Source organism: Chelon labrosus (genome assembly GCF_963514085.1).
Source record: "Chelon labrosus genome assembly, chromosome: 12".
NCBI lineage: Eukaryota > Metazoa > Chordata > Actinopteri > Mugiliformes > Mugilidae > Chelon > Chelon labrosus.
Window position 1 is genome coordinate 14,675,421 of NC_140345.1, and position 18,359 is coordinate 14,693,779.

General features: G+C 43.6%; 1 protein-coding gene across 4 annotated transcripts in view; it reads left to right on the forward strand.

Moving 5' to 3' along the window:
• The window catches only part of ptprub (protein tyrosine phosphatase receptor type Ub), a 175,724-nt gene that overhangs the window by 144,102 nt on the left and 13,263 nt on the right, over window positions 1-18,359 (forward strand). For all 4 annotated transcript variants that reach the window (XM_084557541.1, XM_084557542.1, XM_084557543.1 and 1 more), the window contains 7 exons: window positions 5,963-6,035; window positions 6,147-6,223; window positions 10,818-10,854; window positions 11,736-11,833; window positions 14,737-14,853; window positions 16,678-16,832; window positions 17,199-17,334. In XM_084557541.1, coding sequence (XP_084413667.1) covers window positions 5,963-6,035; window positions 6,147-6,223; window positions 10,818-10,854; window positions 11,736-11,833; window positions 14,737-14,853; window positions 16,678-16,832; window positions 17,199-17,334 — 693 coding nt within the window. The remainder of the gene's footprint in view (window positions 1-5,962; window positions 6,036-6,146; window positions 6,224-10,817; window positions 10,855-11,735; window positions 11,834-14,736; window positions 14,854-16,677; window positions 16,833-17,198; window positions 17,335-18,359) is intronic.

The window sequence follows — 18,359 nt, forward strand, 5'->3', positions numbered from 1 at the left end:
GCTGACATTATAGAACAACAAAGACAGCTATTACCGTGGCACTCGCACAACATGAAATGAACTGCAGTAGAAAGTATTGCTGCTGATGCACCAGTACTGTGGACATTTAGAAAAGAGGGCTTTTAAGACTGCATTATTAGAAAGAACGGCGTATGGTAAAATGTCTGCATTCACAGCGTGATTGTGTTCTTAAATAGCCTATTTTCAGGGTGTGTTCAACAACATGTAATTGTAATTGATCCATTCAACAAACTGCAGGTTAGAGAACTAGAGGCACGGACAGCAGACAGCAGGGATAATTAAAATTAAAGCCTTTCGAAGAAAAGAATTCTAAGAACTACGCCCACCCAAGTAAGAATGTCACTCTGCAATGAAATGGAAAGTCTGCTGCTGTCACTGAAGGCTCTTGGCCTCTCCTCCAACCTCTGTAGCACACCGGTAGACACACATTGTCACACATTGTTTATGGAATCTTACTGGATGTCATAATATCTATGCATTATCTCTTACAATATACCATTGTTATACAGAGCTCCTATAGTGTGTTTACAATTGAACGTCACTGTTTCTAATATTTATCATTTACCCTATACAAAAATGTCAGGATTGTGCATATTTCGCTACATAATGTGCCAGATTACACATTTGTCATGTTTGGACCATGGCAACTGAAACTGTGCTTCAGTAGCTTGGTTTCCAATACTCAGTCCTTCCTTCTCCAAAGCTTGGTTACGTTAGTCTTTGCTTTCCCTTGTTTTCATACAAACTATATTAACTATATCTCTATACCTCTTAAATGTGGCGGCATTGTGACTGGCAGCACCATTGATTTACACGCTGCAAATGAGACAGCGGTCGTGTTACCTTCACGTGTGACTTTCCGGGTGAATAACTTTAATTTGTTTCGATTAGCAGGTTTTGCTAGCGATGTTATGGCACCTTAGTTTTCACGGGGAGAAAAATGTTTCCTGCGTGGTGTTTGTTCCGCGGGAAAGCGTCATGCTGAAACTGTTGTGATTGATGAACTTCAGAGGTGTGGAACTCCTCGGGAGTGTTATTGGAGTCATGGACGCACACAAATAAGGCTTTTCTGTCTGCTTTGCTCCGTGTTGTACAAGGTGACAGTCTCTGTTGAAACTGCTGCTCACTGAATATAATTTATGGCCCATTGTTACTTATACAATAGCTAAACTAACTAACCCATGAATGAGCTAAAAGTTGGAAGCCATCTATCTATCCATCCATCCAGATCTCTTAACTGGGTTAAACTCACAACAGAAGGCCTCTTCCTCTTCTGAGGGCCTCCCATGTGCTTCCGTGGCAGCTGGAAGGTGTCACCTCTTGGACACGTCCTAGTTCGAGTGTTGACCTTCATTTGCAGCATTGCTCAAAGATGCTGTATGCTCTGTAGAACAAGGTACACTAGTGAGAGGTGCACGTGGAAGAAGAATCTTACAGCATGTCAGACATATGAGAAACGATGAAGCTTCTGCCCGTGCCACAGAAAATGTCGATCAGGGTGCTGCAGCAATAGCAACAGAGTCTGATCGGGGTCACCTTCAGCACTGTGGGTTGTCTTGTTGTAAAGTGCCTAAAATAGCGTACTTTACTTGGATTCAACAAGAATGATCATGTGCAATAATTATGCGTTGCGGATAACTAAAGAGGCAATGTTAGCTAGAGTGGTTCTCGTAAGAGGGGTGTGGGAGGCCATCAATCTGATCTCACCCATGTGGCCTCCTCAGCACCCACTGAAATTAATTACCCAGGTTAAAAAGGCATCTGGATCACACCATCGTTGTGCATGTGAATAAATCATCCTCATTTGGGCCCAGAGTAGACCTCTGTCCTGTCGGCAGGCCTGATGAGGTTAAACGTCTCCAGCTCTACCTAGTGAGTCCCCTGTCCACTGCTAGCAGATTGCATGGTAGCAGAGAGGGGGAGGGGCAGCCTGGGAACGTTGAGTGGGAGGGTGAAGACAGATGAAAAGGTACAGAGGGAGAAATGTGTGAAAAGAAAGCTCTTGGCTACCGTTCATTCTAACCTCCAAATAATCACCTCCCTTCCCTCTAGCAATATCAGTATTTACCTCCCTTGACGATATATGTTTCCATTTAAATTCCCTATCATTTGCAGAAGAAATTTTTCAGACTCTGATGCATAGAGCTGTTCTGCTACGAACCACGCGGGCCACGGGCCCATCTCATCTCATTTGATTTCTCGAACTGGTGACCAAAATATGAAATATGTAATTCTCTTGGACTGATGTTCGGATGTCAGACGTTGGAGCATAACTTTGCAGCTGATCCACCAGGACCGAGCTGATTGTTCTGAAAGGTTTTTCTTAGCGTGAAAATAAAATCCAGCGAGGAGAGAAAGAGCGGCGACGAATTGATCATACAGGAGCCCGAAGTTCAACGTATTCATCTGTGTCACAGCCCCATTAAACTATTAAAAACACATTACTAAACCATACTGAGGGACGCCTGCGAGCTACTCCGAGGCAGTCAGCTCTGATACATACGCTTGTGACATGCCTCACTCTCCCTTCGCCGGTGCCGCCGCCGCCGCTCCGAGTTGCCTCCCACACTTTCAGCCCCTCCATCACCCCAGCATCCACCTGTGGGCTCTGGAGAGAAGGTACTTACTCATCGCTCCTCTATATCTATATGTAACACGTCTGCGGGGAGCGATGAGCTCAGAGCCCAGATCGCAGACTCTAACTAAATCTCGCTGCTGTAATAAAACATTTGCAGCGCCAGACGTCTGACTGAAATATTGTAATGGGTTGCATGTTTCTTATGGAGCTCTCTGTCACGTAGGAATAGGTTGCACACACAGCCAGTGCTTTTTAAATCACAGAAGGTAAACTATTTTTTTTACATTTAAAACTCATCTTGATGACCTGAATCAGATGTTTTATAGTCTTAACTATAATTAGCCATGTCACTTTACCATTGTCCTCATTCTACCTGTATCACTACTTTTGTTTATTGTAATTCACTTGATTTTACTTGGCAAATCACAGCTTGGTTGTTTTGCAGCGATTCACCGTGGGGGTTTAGTTCTTGATTGAACCGTAAGTACAGACGTGTTTCTTTTTGCTTATCCCCCCCCCCCCCCCCCCCCTTCCCCGCTGCTGCCGCATTGGCTGCTATCGCTAGCTGTTTGATTCGGGCTACATAATGAAGGACCCAAATCTCTGAATACCTCCTCCCCAGTGGAGCAATTGCTGCTGAGAGTTGAGCTCGCACCCCGGGGAGAAGTCCATCTCTCGTCACCCACGGCCTGTGGCATTCATGAAAAAGAGAAAACATCTTTTGTCTCTGGTTCATGGTTTCCCCCTCTGGAACTCTGCTGCTTGTAGACTCATTAAACTGTCCCTCTCAGGCAAAACACACTCCACTCAAAAAATCAATACAGAGAGTTTTTTTTTTCTTTTTTTCTTCTTCTTTATTTGTGCTAAGAGTGTGCGTTTTGATGGAGTGTCTCTCTCTATTATGAAGGAAAATGATGAGGAGTATCATATTACACTCCCTTGGCAGGTATAAGGTTTTATTTCCCTGGGGAGCACCTGTGTTCTGCAAATAATAATAAAAAAAAAAAAAAAAAAAAACACTGATCAAGAATTTACAGTGAGTTGTAAAGGGGCTTGTATGTGTGGCGGCTACTGTCGCTGCAGTCATATTCCCACCGCTGAATCTTATGAGTAAACAACACAGAGCTTTACTGGAGAACTCAACATTTTCAATATACCCCACTGCACCTGGAGGCTGGGGTTAGGGAGGATGATGGACTCGCCGAGAGACACAGACTCAGTTACTGTGCTCATACACTTGCTGCCCAGTTGCTTGCTGCTACATTTTTTAATTTTTTTTGGTAGCATCTCTGCGGCTCTTCTTTTTTTACTTGGACGCCGCGTTCAGTTTACCGGGAGTTTAACGCGTCAGACATTTGTGATTGGATTTTGACGTGAATGTTGCGGGATTACAAATCTCATCACTCAGAGATTCATGATTCACTGCTGGTGCCTTAAAAAATGATGGGGGTGAAAAGGTAACAGGCCAAAGCGGGACAGCGAAACGGTTGCCGAGATGTTGATATTATGATGTTAAATCTAAAAGTCCAATAATCTGTATTAAACTCTATCATAATTTGCTTCATCTCATTTTATGAGATCCTCTTAATCCACGCCAACCCGTTGATCCCTGCAAGTGAGGCTTTTTTCCGATCAATCCTCCACCGGTCTGTGTCTTGTTTTCCTTCGCTCCAACATACTGACATTCTCTCACAGTTTTTCTTTCATCTCCCTGCCTCTCTCTCCTCTCTCTAGAGGACTCAGCCGAGGAGTGGTGGGAGGAGAGAAGTAAAGAGAGCTCAGAGGTCTAGTGTCAAAAATATAAGGAAGGGAGGAAGGGAGAAGTTGAACGAGGTAACAAGAACGAGGGATTCAGGGGGAAGACAGACACAAGAGAGGGAGCGCGATGAAAAGAGGAGGAAAAAAAAAAAGTGAGGAGGAGGGTGTAATCCCAGGCAGGATTTAGCTGGTTCTTGGCTCTCTGTGGGGGGAAACCTCATTGTAATCTCCTTCTCAGCATGCAGACTTGGGCAGAGTTTCACCAAATTCCGCTCGTGGCTGGAAACCACTGGGTTTAGACTGGTATAGATGTGTGTATGTGTGTGCGTATTTGTTCGGAGATCTAAAGGGGGCGGTTTGCCGGCTTAATTTAGCCCCAAAGTGACTTATGACGACTTGTGAGAGTAAACGCTTCTTAGTGCATCCGTGCAGACAGGCGGATGATAGGGAATGGGGGGGGGGGGGTATTATAATGCGACTAAACGGCCTTATACCAGGCAGGTGGTAGACAGTTCCCCCTGCCTTCACTCTCACCTCAGCACACAGTGATTGGTGTACTGTATATACCGACATCCAGAGGACAACAAACAAGATAATAATGTTCTAGCAATTTATTCCTCACATACTTGTTCTGTTTTTTTGTGTCATTTTTATGGCAGTTTACAGTGATAATGGTTGCAGGGTTACTGACTGAAATATTTATATTTTTTGAAAGGATGTGCGACCTGTAAAAGGGTTCAGAGGGGGGGGGACTATTTTAATGGCCTCTATATTGTGCTAAACAACTGAGGCTAGAGCTTTATTTCCCAGGCACAAAGACAAACATTGCTCCGAGCTCCGATAACGTCCAGAGCCGTGTTTGTCTTGACCACGGCTTTTTTTTTTAATCTCACCTGTTGCGTGGTTACTGAATGCTCGGCTGGGCGGTAGGCAGCGAGAGCAGCCGCTCTCCGCTGTGATGGGAGAGCTTCACAGAGCGTCGAGACTTCAGGCAGTGGTTGATAAGGAAAGACATTTTCACAAAATATTATGATTTTGTTTGACTCCGTGTGTATCTGGCAAGTTGCTTTTCTAACCTATGAACCTCTAAATGTTGTGATCTTTCTGTATGCTATACAGGATTGTAAGCCTTAAAGGAAATGCTTTATATCATTTTAAATGGATGTGCTAAAGCCTGAAGTGCAAAAATCTGTGACTGTCCAAATGCTTACAGTGTGGACTGTATGTAAAAGTCATTTTTTTCCGCTTAATTCTCACATTATTTATCACTTGATACACTCTCACACAACATTTAGGAGCACTTTAACAAGACTACCCTCAGCTTAGTGTCTGTGACTCACTATGCGACCGGAATCAGACAAGGACATTTAAGGCTCATAGCTGTGTTTTGTTTAATTACATATCAAGCTACAGATCCTTCCCAGTGGCTCTTGATCTGAGCCTTAGCTGTGTTTGAGAGACGCGCTGATGGCTATCACGCTGACCGCGTATAAACCCGGAAAGAACACGAGTAAACGTGCTGAAACTGTGATTATGTTTATCTTGAGATATCTTTGATTGCTAATGCAAAGAGATAAATCTGACAGCGACTCTTCATCCCTGCAGAGCTTCTTTGATGGCTGGGACTGCACAAAGAAGAAGGACAAAACCAAAGGGAGACATGACACCTTGCTGGGATGTGAGTAATCATGAAACATTTACGTCTGTGTCAAAAATAAAATGCTGCGACTGCCTCGTATTTCCCTTTCTTTCTTTTTTTTTCCCTAATTTATTTTTATCTGTCTCTCAGATGACCGCCACAGAGTGAAGCTCCATCCTCTCCTGGGAGACCCCAACTCGGACTACATTAATGCAAACTACATTGATGTAAGTCTAATCCTGTTTTCCTGCCTCTGTTAGATACGTGATACAAACAGCCTCTGCCGTGTCTCTACCGCTCACACCCTGCAAAGTCCATCTCTCTCATTCCTGTAAGCCCACCAGTCTGCTGCCCCACTTTCACCTGGAAGCTTTCATCCAATCAGACACCCCTTCCATGGCGGTGTTTTGCCAGATGCCATGCTTGTCAATTGCTGCACCGGATCCCTGACCCAGACTGCCTCTGCTATCACTTTTATTAAAACACAGTGGAATAAATGCGTTTGATGCTTGGCAGAGGAAATGAGCCTTTCTGTAAGATGCTACAAATCCCCCTAAATTAAATAGACATCATTGACGTTATTCATTCTCTGGATGGGCTGGGAGGAGATGATCCTTTCCACTGTTCACCCAAACCGTCACAGACAGTAACATTCTCACTGACCATACAAAAATACATGTACGTGTTGGTGATATGTCTCTCACAGTCTCATTCATGCGTGTTCTCATTCATACAAGCTAGGGGAGGCTGTGTTTGCTCAGAAAACTGAAGTGCAAGTTTAGTTTTTCTAACTGAAGCGCTTAACCGAGGAAATCAAAAAAATCCTTCAAACAGAAACCCGCATTCTGGGTTCCCTGTGAATCTGTCTGAGCCCTCATGTGTCGCGATTCGTTTGAGCAATGTCTAGAGAGGTCTGTCAGTCTGATACGATTTGTTTGTCTCACAAGATTTATTTTGCACCCGTCTCACCGGGACCATTGTAAAGTAAATGTGGCACTCTGTGAGGAGTTGAAGCACGCTGATGTACTCCCGCTTCTGTCTGAGGTTGATAAGAAGTTGGAAGAGCCTCTCGATGCCAAAACATATTCGGAAAAAAAAACACACAGCCAATCGTATTTACTTGAGCTTTTTGATGAAAAGAATATTAGCAAGTACACACGTTGGCTTTGTTCTTGGTGGATTCCTCCTTTTGGCCAAATTGTATCATCAAAATGCTTGACACTACAAAGCTTTTTTCCTCTCTTTTATTTCTCTGTAGAGAAAGGACAGCGGTGAGACGCTTTTAGAGAGTTCATTACATTGAGAGGGCATTAAAAACCCTGCCTGCTGTTAGGCTGTAGTTATTGTGAGGGTCTCCATTAGCGTTTAGGGCGCAGAGGTGCAGGCATTAGAGGGAAAACACCACTCAGCAGCTACTAGAGTGTCAGTGTCAGTGATGTTACCCTCAGACAAGGCTGACCCTGCTAGCTGAATTGTAACTACTTAGCCACAGCGGAGCACATTTTGGACAGGCTGTGATTATTCCAGCCGAGGTTAAATGGAAAATTTTTTTCCTCCCTCCGAAACATTATTGTGCTATCGGTATGGTGATGCAAGTTCTGTGTTTCCTCTTTTTTCTGTCACTTAATGCTCGATCATTTGCCTTGTTGGCGTGTACGTTGCTTGAAGAGGTGCAAAGCTTTGCGTATGATTAGCTTCCTGCGCCTAGTGCAAATGGAGAGCAGTCCGGTGGATCATGACTGCTGCTGAGAGGTGTAGCGCTATCAAAAACATGAGCACGTAGCCACACAATGACAGCCACACTGTCAAGTCTTTTGTTTGAGTAGAAATAGTATTTTTCGGACAGTTTTTGGGTGCCAAGATATTATCAAATCTGCACCCACATACATTTTGAGAAAGTTAATTAGTTACTTTTCAGCGTAGCTCTTAATAAATAATAGACTGAGCTTTGATTATCGCTTATGAAGTCGTGAATGTTTAATATGACTGAGAAATACTTCCAAGAGTAGCACAGTAAATGAAGGACCGAATGCTGGACACAAAGATGGCACACACTCACATGAATGTTTCCTAGCTTCTGGGTTTGCCTCGGTGTTGTGCGCCCCACTGCACATGTGCGTTAGTGTTTCCTCAGCTGGCCTCACCCGCGGGTCAACGCTTAACTTCTCACTGTGACCGCGTTCAGAAATTAAGACAAATTTTTCTAGGCTTATTATTTAAAATGACAAACAAGGCTTTCAGTTGACTTAAACAGAGATAATTTCAAAAGTTGTATGTTGCAGTTTGTTTCTTAAACAAGCCCTGATCGTGTGGCGTGTCCTCCCAACATGAAATGAAATGCAGAGGCTGTTGGCATAAATTTAAAGCAGTGAACAAGTCTCATTTTCTGATTAGCAGCATAATATATGCGTGAGAGACACAGTGAAAGGGAGATATTTAATGCAAATTCAACAGGGAAAACTAGAAATAAGTTTTATTTGTAAAAATAACTACTAAAGGCGGTGGCCTTAGGTCATAAATCTAGACAAAATGAGTGAGTGCTACCACATGAAGCTCAGCCTTGCTTTGCTCACATAAACATTCACACACACACACACACACACACACACACACACACACACACACACACACACACACACACAGACCTCCCATCTGTCTGTAACCGTAACTCCTAACGCTTCTTTCATTAACTAGCCTATATGTCTTCTTTTTCTACTCCCCACCCCACTTCCTCGACCTCGGACCCTGTAGATTCGGATTAACAGGGAAGTAAGTACTTAACTGCTCGTTCTTCTGCCTGCCATCGCTCTACTTTTGCTATTTTCCCCTCCTCTCCTGCCACTTCCCTCCTCTCTTTCCACTGTCCTCTATCCACAAATGCTCAAAGCTCAGAGTGTTTCAGGTTTGTGCACATTTGACAGAGAGAGAGAGAAAAAAGCACGCCCTTTTAGCCAGTGATTTAAAACACAAGGAGATGTGTCCTCTCCGAATAGAGGACCCTGCTGTCTTTGTTAGTTCTCATAAGTGGCCAAGAATCAGGAAGTTTAGTTACCATGGCAACTGTCTCAGGCGGAGGAGTGGTGGCATTCATGCTGATAGAGTTTGGCCAGGGTCTGAGGAATTGTGGATAGCAGGCCTCACAGCACTGGTCATCCATCTCCATTTCAAACATGTCCCTCCGTTTATCTGACTGGATGCTATTCAGCTGAGCAATCCATCAGCAACGTGGTCGGACTGGACGTATTAAGAAGATGCCCTCTGCAAAAAGATAAAAACGTTATCGACATGGATTGCTGCATCATACTGATTTGATGAGAGCCGGTGGGCTCGGGAGTTTATTTTAGATTATTCCTGACCCGCCTTCTCCACCCAGTGAACCGCAGAATCCGTGATGTTTTCATCGAATCTCAGAAACAGTGGTCTCTGTTACCTTGAAAGGTTAGCTGAGCAAGTGCTTATTTCCAGAAGGACTTTCTTTGAACATTGTGTTTATGCCTCAAATTCCCTCAGGTGGTCCTCGTCGTGTCTTTTCCCCTCAAGGCTGTAGAAGTGACGCCTCATTGCTCATTCATATTCACCCCATACCCACCATATGAAAATGTCTCATCGATATCAAAGGTTGTCACATCCTTTGATATATAGGTTTAGAATGTTTTGCTGTGCATATATGGTTTAGCGTTCAAAGCCTCTTAGTGTCGATAAAGATGTTGGCCCTCGTGTTTGACTTGTGACAAGAGTGGCAGAATTTCCCAAGGGTATTATTTCTAAGAAAGAAAAAAGGGGGATTTCTGGTTTGTTAACTAATAATCAGAGATATAGTGCATATACTCCGATCAGGTATAACATTATGACCACTGACAGGTGAAGTGAATAAGAATCTTGTGACAATACAATGTTCTGTTGGGAAATTTTTAGACCTGGCATTTATGTGGATGTTACTCAGACATGTCCGGCCCACCTAGACCAGACCAAGCACCCTCACCCAATAGCTATGACACTCCTTGATGGCAGCAGCCATCCCCAGCAGGATGCAGCCTGACACAGGTACACACACAAAAACGGTTTAGGAACAACTAAAAAAAACATGAAAAACAACACAAGGTGTTGACATGGCCTCCAAATTCACTAGATCCCAAACTGATCAAATATCTGTGGGATGATCCACAGAGGACCCTCCCCTCAACCCATAGGACCCAAAGGCCCCCACTAACAACATCCTGTTGCCAGACACCACAGGGCACCCTCAGGAGGCCCATGTCCATTCTCTGATGAGTCACAACTGTTTTAGAGGCACAAGGGAGACCTCCACAATATAAGGAAGGTGGTCATGATGCTGTGCCTGATCAGTGTATCATTGTCAATGAAAACTGATTGGTTTTTATGAGACAGCACTCTGAGCAGGAGATGGATGAGTAAGTCGGACACCTGAAATCAAAAAGTATGCGCCTTTCTTTTATCATATCTTTATTAAACTGTCACAGCAATTCAGGTTTTGTTCACTCCGGCCTGAAGTGCTGTAGGAATCACTTTTTTTCCTTTAGAGATTTATCAGCAGTTTATCAAGATGCAGCGTTTATGTGTCGCCTCAGCTGCTCCAAACTCTCCGTGGAGTCACTAAGAGTGAAGACATGGTTTGGAGACATCAATAGGTTAGACAGCGGCGGAAAATGATACAAAGAAACTTGCAGAGTGGGTCAGTAGGAGAACAGAATGCTGGGGAGAAAGGGAGGAAAAGGGTGAGACAGAGAGAAACCCTCCCATACAGCTGTGCCCGAGGCGCAGATGGCTTACTCAGCATGTCATCCCTCTTCTCTCTTTCAGGGCTACCATCGATCCAACCACTTCATCGCCACTCAGGGTGAGTATCCCAGCAAGGCTATAGTGTGTGTGTTTGCTTGTGTGTTGATTCAGCATGGTGAGTACCCTTTGTCTTGAAATAATAAATTGAAGATGATCCAACCAATGAGCCCACTCATACACAGTCCCTTGCCAAAACCATCTCTCTGCCAGACCCAAAGGTGATGGTGTGACGATCAGCCCGTGAAGGCTGCGTTAGTCATGTCACTGAATTAATCATGAGAACGGCTGAATAATTAAACACATTAATTATAGCTTTTCATTCTCTGTGACACGTGGCACGATGTGTTCAAGAGGGGACCTTTAGTTCACCCTCTGTCGCTCAAACACAAAGTGGCTTCTGATGGACAGTCGGGCTCTTTGTAGGCGTCAGAAGTCTCCCTCTGCTGTTTCCGAAGCCTAAGCAGAGTCTGTTCCTTGGGCGCTCCCATCCCAGATTTACTCAGGGCGTGTTCATCTTCTTATCTTGCACCAGCGCCACTAACCCTGTTAGGAAGACACAGAGAGGCAGATGAGACTTGAAAGAAAAAAGATGTCAACGGCGCTCTTGTCTTTCAGAGAATTTCCTTCCTACGTGATTCTCGGCCCCTAATCGTTTCCTCCGCAGATGACAGTGAGTGACTGCTGGTCCTCCAGGCTTTCATCATCAGCTGCTGCTGTTGTTTTGTCACCCGTCGCCCCTTCCCTTTTTCTGCCTGCCTGGAATTCCCAATAACTTTATTGACGGCTCAATCTTGAGAGATCAGTACCCTGCCATCTGAGGAAGGACACTTGGGTCGCAATAATACGAGATTTCACAACAGCAAGCGCTCCCTTATTGAGAGGACGGTCTTTGATGCCGCTGCTGTTTTTGTCTCTTTCTCTGTTGTTCCTCCCCAACAGGGCCCAAGCAGGAGACTCTGTACGATTTCTGGAGGATGGTGTGGCAAGAAAATTGCTTCAGCATTGTCATGATCACTAAGCTGGTGGAAGTTGGAAGGGTAAGTTATGTGCGCTCCCCCCCTCCTCTGTTGTTCACAAAAATACCACATTCATCAAGGGAAGTGTGTGGTGTTTACAGGAATTTATGTCTTTGAGAGTCATAGGTCTCACAGGACCTCGCTGTGCAGGCAAAATGTAGCCTAACAGCATCCATACTTAGATGATTTATTTTATTTGCTGTTAACTTGCTGTTAAAAGAATTCTACAATTGGGGAACTGTGCTTCAGGCTGACAATTAGATGAGAAGATCAATGCCGTTCTCTACAGCTAGATCAAAAGCGATATGTTAAATAGTGTGCTACAGAGGTGCTGACTGCTGTTTTCACCTGTTTCACATTGTTATTAAAGCTGGTGGCGGGGTGCAAACACGAGGTGGAAATCGGTCCTCCCTGCAACAAAGAAACATGTTGCCTCATCACAATTAATTGTTAATTGCGAATCAAAAAACATGTATTTGGACCCAACTGCAGTCACATGTAGTTTATATTCAGTAGTAGTTTGATGCTGGTGCAATATGTGATGAAACAACAAAATAAAACTGCTGTACAGGATTCACATCTCCTCTGATCTTAAAGGGGAACTACTGTTTTTTACAACCTGGACCTTATTTCTGGCATAAAATACGATTCCGCCCATATAACTTTGGTGTCATTTTTAGTCTTTCGTCAGATATGTAGGTCCAGCAGAGCGCTATAGTGAAAGTGACTGGGGCACACAGCCTCTAAATAACGCATTATCTGCCACAAAACTCGTTCCTTTCACCAATATTTGTTATGATACGAAGTCGTCGTCCACAGCCTCAGAATCGGAAAAATATTCAGCCATGTTGCAAAAAAAAACTAGCAGTAGCAAATTACAGGTAAACAAGCCACGCGGGATGCGCGCGGCACTGAAAGATGACATCATCCAGGTCAGAAGTTAGTAGGTCAATCTACAGACCCCGGATGATGATAACAGGTAACTCCGGACTCAACAGGGAATAGCACTAGCGTATCATAACAAAATATTGGTGAAATGAACGAGTTTCGTGGCAGATAATGCGTTATTTAGAGACTGCGTTTCGGTGCCCCAGTCACTCCCACTATATATGGATATGCACAGATCTAAATATCTGACCAACGACTCCAAATAACACCAAAGTTATATGGGTGAGTAAATGATCGTATTTTATGCCAGAAATAAGGTCCAGGTTGTAAAAAACAGTAGTTCCCCTTTAGGTATTTCAGGAGTTTGCAACAGAGGTCCTTACCAGATATACTGTTGCACATGTAGTTTTGATGGAAAAGCTTCTGTAGTGACCTGTAGAGTTCCCAGTTTGGGTGTATGAATTTATGATGCATGTTGCAGTATTTGCACACAAACATTTGGTTAGATCATGAGCTCGTGATAGCTGGCTGTGCTTTGAAATTGCCAACAAGGCAACTCCAGAGCATTAAATACAGCCTGACTGCCCACTTGACAGAATTAATTTATTGAACCTGTTGAGCATTTTCACTGGAGATTAATGAATTTAATGGGTCCCTTCTTTTTAACTATTACTTCAGCTTTTTGGTGCCCATTGAACATCAGGAATCATCAATAGCATATTTTAGATCTGTCTTTGTGTGCTATTGCAGAGAATCACTGCATGGATTATCCATTATTTGTCTGCATGACAACATTGTGAAGTCGCAGTGCCGCGTTATGGGGATTTACATCATCGCTGTAATGATTTTAGAGTCCATAAAATACTTGTGTTGCATATAAACATGTTTTGAGCCCCATATCTTTGGCTCCATACACTGAATGCTATATCGTAGCGCCATTATTTTCCACCTCAGATAAATAGGTACCATGAAGTATCCGTCCTTTTCAGCCGAGGCAAGAGCAACATATTACCTCAGTGGATGGTTAAAATGACACCATTTTTCTAGCTGTAGGCCTTCATCCAATTTAGTTCTCCGTCCTAACAATTCTGGGAACGGTCAACAAATGAGAAGTGGTCTGTGTGGCTGAATCCAAATAACACCTCCATTAAATAAATAAAAAATTACCTCCACTGTGCCCGGTGTTGGTAAAAATGATTGCTGCCCTCCTGTTCATTATGCTGCCCGCCATTATGTGATTATTGTGCTTTTCCTCTCTTCGCTCTCCAAGATAAAGTATCTGCAGAGGAACGTGCTGTTTTTGTTCTCAAGCAGCATTTGAAGTGTAACCTCCCCACGTATTCAGCTTATTAAATTTCATACCACCATGCCTCTGTTCTACTTAAACCAAGAAACGAAGAACTTAATTATCATCACTTAATTCTGAATTATGATCGCACAGTTAATATTTATCTCCTTTCCTAAGAATTGTCAAAATGAATACTGGGAGATGTCTTTAAAGATTAATATCCTATTATGCGTTCACTCTGAATTTAATGCTTAAATCTCAGATATAATGGAAAGGACTTTTGGTCTATAAAAATCCAAAACTGGTGTCGGGATGGATGTACAGAAGGGTCATTTAGATTTATCCAGCAAACCCCGCTTAAGCCTGCAATCCTCCTCCCTCAATCTCTTCATGTTCACACGCAAAGATGACAGAGCCTCCAGTGTCCTTTGTGAGACAGAGTTTACCTTGTAGTTGGAGGGCTGGACGGCGCTGGGCTGGACGAAAGATGATGATGATATCCATCCACCGAGACTGTCATTTAGTTGAGATGGCACTGAGATACCAGTCGGAATGAAATGGAGATGGGATAGTTTAGGGTTTTACATCAATTCCAAATTGAAGTTATGAATATAAACTTTAAATTAGGTTTAATTTTGCACTGTTTGTTTGAAAAGTTCCTGTTCTGTTCCTCAGACGGATTCATGTTGCACCTTTTGCGGTTTGCGGATGTGAATTTAATAAGAGGCTTAACTCTCTTTTTAAACAGGTGAAATGCTGTAAATACTGGCCTGATGACAGCGAGATGTACGGGGACATCAAAATCACTCTGCTCAAGACAGAGACGCTCGCTGAGTACACAGTCCGCACCTTTGCCTTGGAAAGGGTGAGCCCATCTCATATTTACATTTTCTCTGCCCCTGTTTGCCTGCCATCTTTTGCATTTGTTTTTATAGTTTATTTTACTGGTCTCAGTTTGTGGCTGCTCTTCCTGGGGATCTGGGATGCTGCTTTACTCTGAAACTGTTTTTTCTTCCGGGTTTTTTTTCACCCTCCATGTCTTTCTGTGCTTCACTTATGCGAATGCAAGTTGTTACCTGGTAACATGCCTTTAAAGCGAGGATTTAAATTAGAAGTATTACATTAATAGAAGGGATTAGAAGCGTGACAAGACTTACTGCCGATGGACTCGAGGTGCACATATTAAATTGAAAGGAATTAACACCAGTCGCTCCGTGGACGCCCCTGCCGTCTTTCCTACACAACTGTTACAGTGTTTTGCCCCCGACGGCCTCCATCCTGTCACTCTCCTGGGGGATCTCTCATTGGAAGGGCTCAGAGCAGCGCCAGAGTGACAGTGGCACAAACACAGCATTATCATCACACTGTCACATTCGCTCTCCATGGGCGCACGCCGCTGCTTATTCAAATCGGCACGAATTTGGGAACTGGTGACAGCTTGTTTTTCATAGCTCTTTTCCTTTCTTTTTTTGGATTCCCGTCTTCAACAAATCTTTGCTTTGCGTCGCTTTACTTTGTCATCTCTGCACTGAGGAGGAAATTGCTGTGTGACTGCAGCAGCCTCCCAGTAGAGAGGAGAAACCTCCCAGCCCTCCCTGAGCTCCCTGGAGCCTCAGTAATTCCTTTCTGTACGTCTGTCACGCTGCAGCTGCTGCTAACATGTGATGCCCAGGGGCCAAACTGTCCTAGAAGACCTAAGCCCCCCTACCCCCACCTAAATAATGTCCTGGTTGTCCTCAAATTGAACCAAAATAAATGTCACATCTATCACGGGGGGGAATGGATGGATGAGCGCCTGTTGGCTACTCTTACAAAACTGTCTCCCAAAAAGTTGAAACGCTGTGGAAAATGTAAATAAAAACAGAACGCAATTATTTTCCAGTCATTAAACTCTACATAAAAATATTAAAAAGACCGCACACTGAGGAACTGTATTATTTCTTTGAAAAATACACGTTCATTTTGAATCTGATGCCCGCAACTCGTTCCCAAAAAAAGTTGGGGCAGGGTCATGTTTTCTGCTGTGTTGCATCACGTAGTCCTTTTTTGAACGCTCGCTTCGATTCTTGCTTGTTAGAGAATTTCCACCGCTCAACAGATCGAGGCCTGCTTTGTTGAATTTATGTGCTTTGTGCTGGGCCAAATGTTTAAAGTCTTTGACAGGTCTGGACAGCGAACAGGCCAGTTTAGCACCCACACCCTTTCACTGCGGCGCCGTCCTGTGGCAAGGCTTTTCCCAGAAAAGTTGTAGTTTGGTCGGCCACATATGTTATTCCAAACCCTGTATATTTTCTTCCTAGTTACCCTTGCCACGCACCCTCATACTGTCTTGATGTTGAACTGTGTGCAGATAACAAGCTGGAGGAGTCTCCGAGCTTAGGCCCAGTTGGTTAGGTGTCCATAAAGTCTCCAAAAAGAAGTACCAGTTTTGATTCCTCACACCCTAGGACGGTTTTCCACTTTGCCACAGTCCACCTTAAATGAGTCTTCTCAGGCCCAGAGCAGGCAGCAGCGTCTCTGGATATTGTTTATTTAATTTAACTTTTGCATCTTTGCACTCTTTGAGTTTTAACTCTTCCATGCAACTAAATTGTAGTGCATTATATTAAGCATTTATTCTGGTCTTGGTCTTTCTGTGAGTGGGACTGTTTGTGAGTAGTATTTTATGTGTTTTGTTCGTTTTTTTCAGAGAGGATACTCCACCAAGCATGAGGTGCGTCAGTTCCACTTCACGTCCTGGCCTGAACACGGTGTGCCCTATCACGCCACGGGACTGCTGGCTTTTATAAGAAGGGTGAAAGCCTCTACACCTCCCGACGCTGGACCTGTGGTGGTCCATTGCAGGTAATGCCAAGCCTGAGAAGTACTGAAACCTTGTGTAATTCCAAAACAACAAAACTTTTTTCTTGTATATGTGACTTTTTTGAGAAAATATTAGAATATCTGTGTAATGCCATTTAGATTAGAGATGGATAGTACAATTTGGTGGTCATGTGTGCATCAGAAGCTGGTTAGCATTGTTAGGTGACTTTCTGATGACTTCAGCTTTTTGTAGTAAAGTGGTACTGAGTGTAGCCTAACTTGCCTGTTTGATCCCTAGTGCTAGTACTTGCACATTACGCTGGTCATGACTGTTAAAAAACATATTCGAAATGCAGATGATTTAATGCCTCGAGTGATTCTTCATAATACACGACCTTTTCGTTGCAGCGCGGGTGCGGGCCGCACCGGCTGCTACATCGTGCTGGATGTCATGTTGGACATGGCCGAGTGTGAAGGCGTGGTGGATATCTACAACTGCGTAAAAACCCTCTGCTCTCGACGCATCAACATGATCCAGACAGAGGTCAGGACGCCGCCGCAGACAGTGGAGCACTTGACACTCGCACTAAGTCACCTACATCACATTTTCATGCGCATATTCCACTTATTCATCTGGTTAAATCGCCGGCCATGATATGGTAACCTCTCTCCGCTCAAGAACCCCGGCTTTTTAAACATTTGTTTCTCCCCCCTGTTGTTTGGAAATTCAAAGAGCGAGTGGGGTGGGGTTATTAGCATACACCCACTCTGGGACTTATGTAAAGGTCATTGCTATAGTTTTAGAGAAGAGGCTCACTTTGTCTGTCAGTGGGCTGCGTAGGCACGTGCTTTCCTTTAGATGTGCAGATCATTTGCATATCCGCCCCTTATTATGTAAATCCGACGTTGACTTAGCTGTTTATTACATTTGTAGTTATTTGCAGGGGTGCGCTAATTAAATGCACGCTGCATGTGTTTGTTTACTTAGAAATATGCATTCGTTCTCCAGCAGCCTTGATACACCATTAACATTAAAGCACATGTTTAATTCAGAACAAGGCAGGTTATGAAATATCTCCGCTGTTCTTCTCATTATTTGATTATTTATTTATATATACATAAGTCTGTGCTTTTGTATTAACCTGCCTCTTTTGTTATGTTCATTTAGCTGTTTGTAACTTCATAAAACATTGTGATGCGTCGCAGGAATACCGCGGCAGTACTGACTGTTTGTAGCGTGGGTATAAAAAGTCTCAACATACTTGTTAAACCAGCAGGTATTCACGATGTAAAATATCAAAAAGTTGTGTACATTTATTTAATTTTATTTTATTAAACGCACATACTAAATAATATAACCTAATGCCATATGAATGCCTTACCCTGAAGTGTTGAAGTGTTACAGCACCTTTAGTCAGTCTAAAAGTTTGCATCGGCTTGGTGCATCTCGTCTTGGGAATATTTTTACACTCTTCTTAGTAAAAAAAAACATTCCAGATCTGTCAAATTGTGAACGCCTCTCCTGTGCACAGTCCTCTTCAGGTGCCCCACAGATTTCCTGTAAGTAGG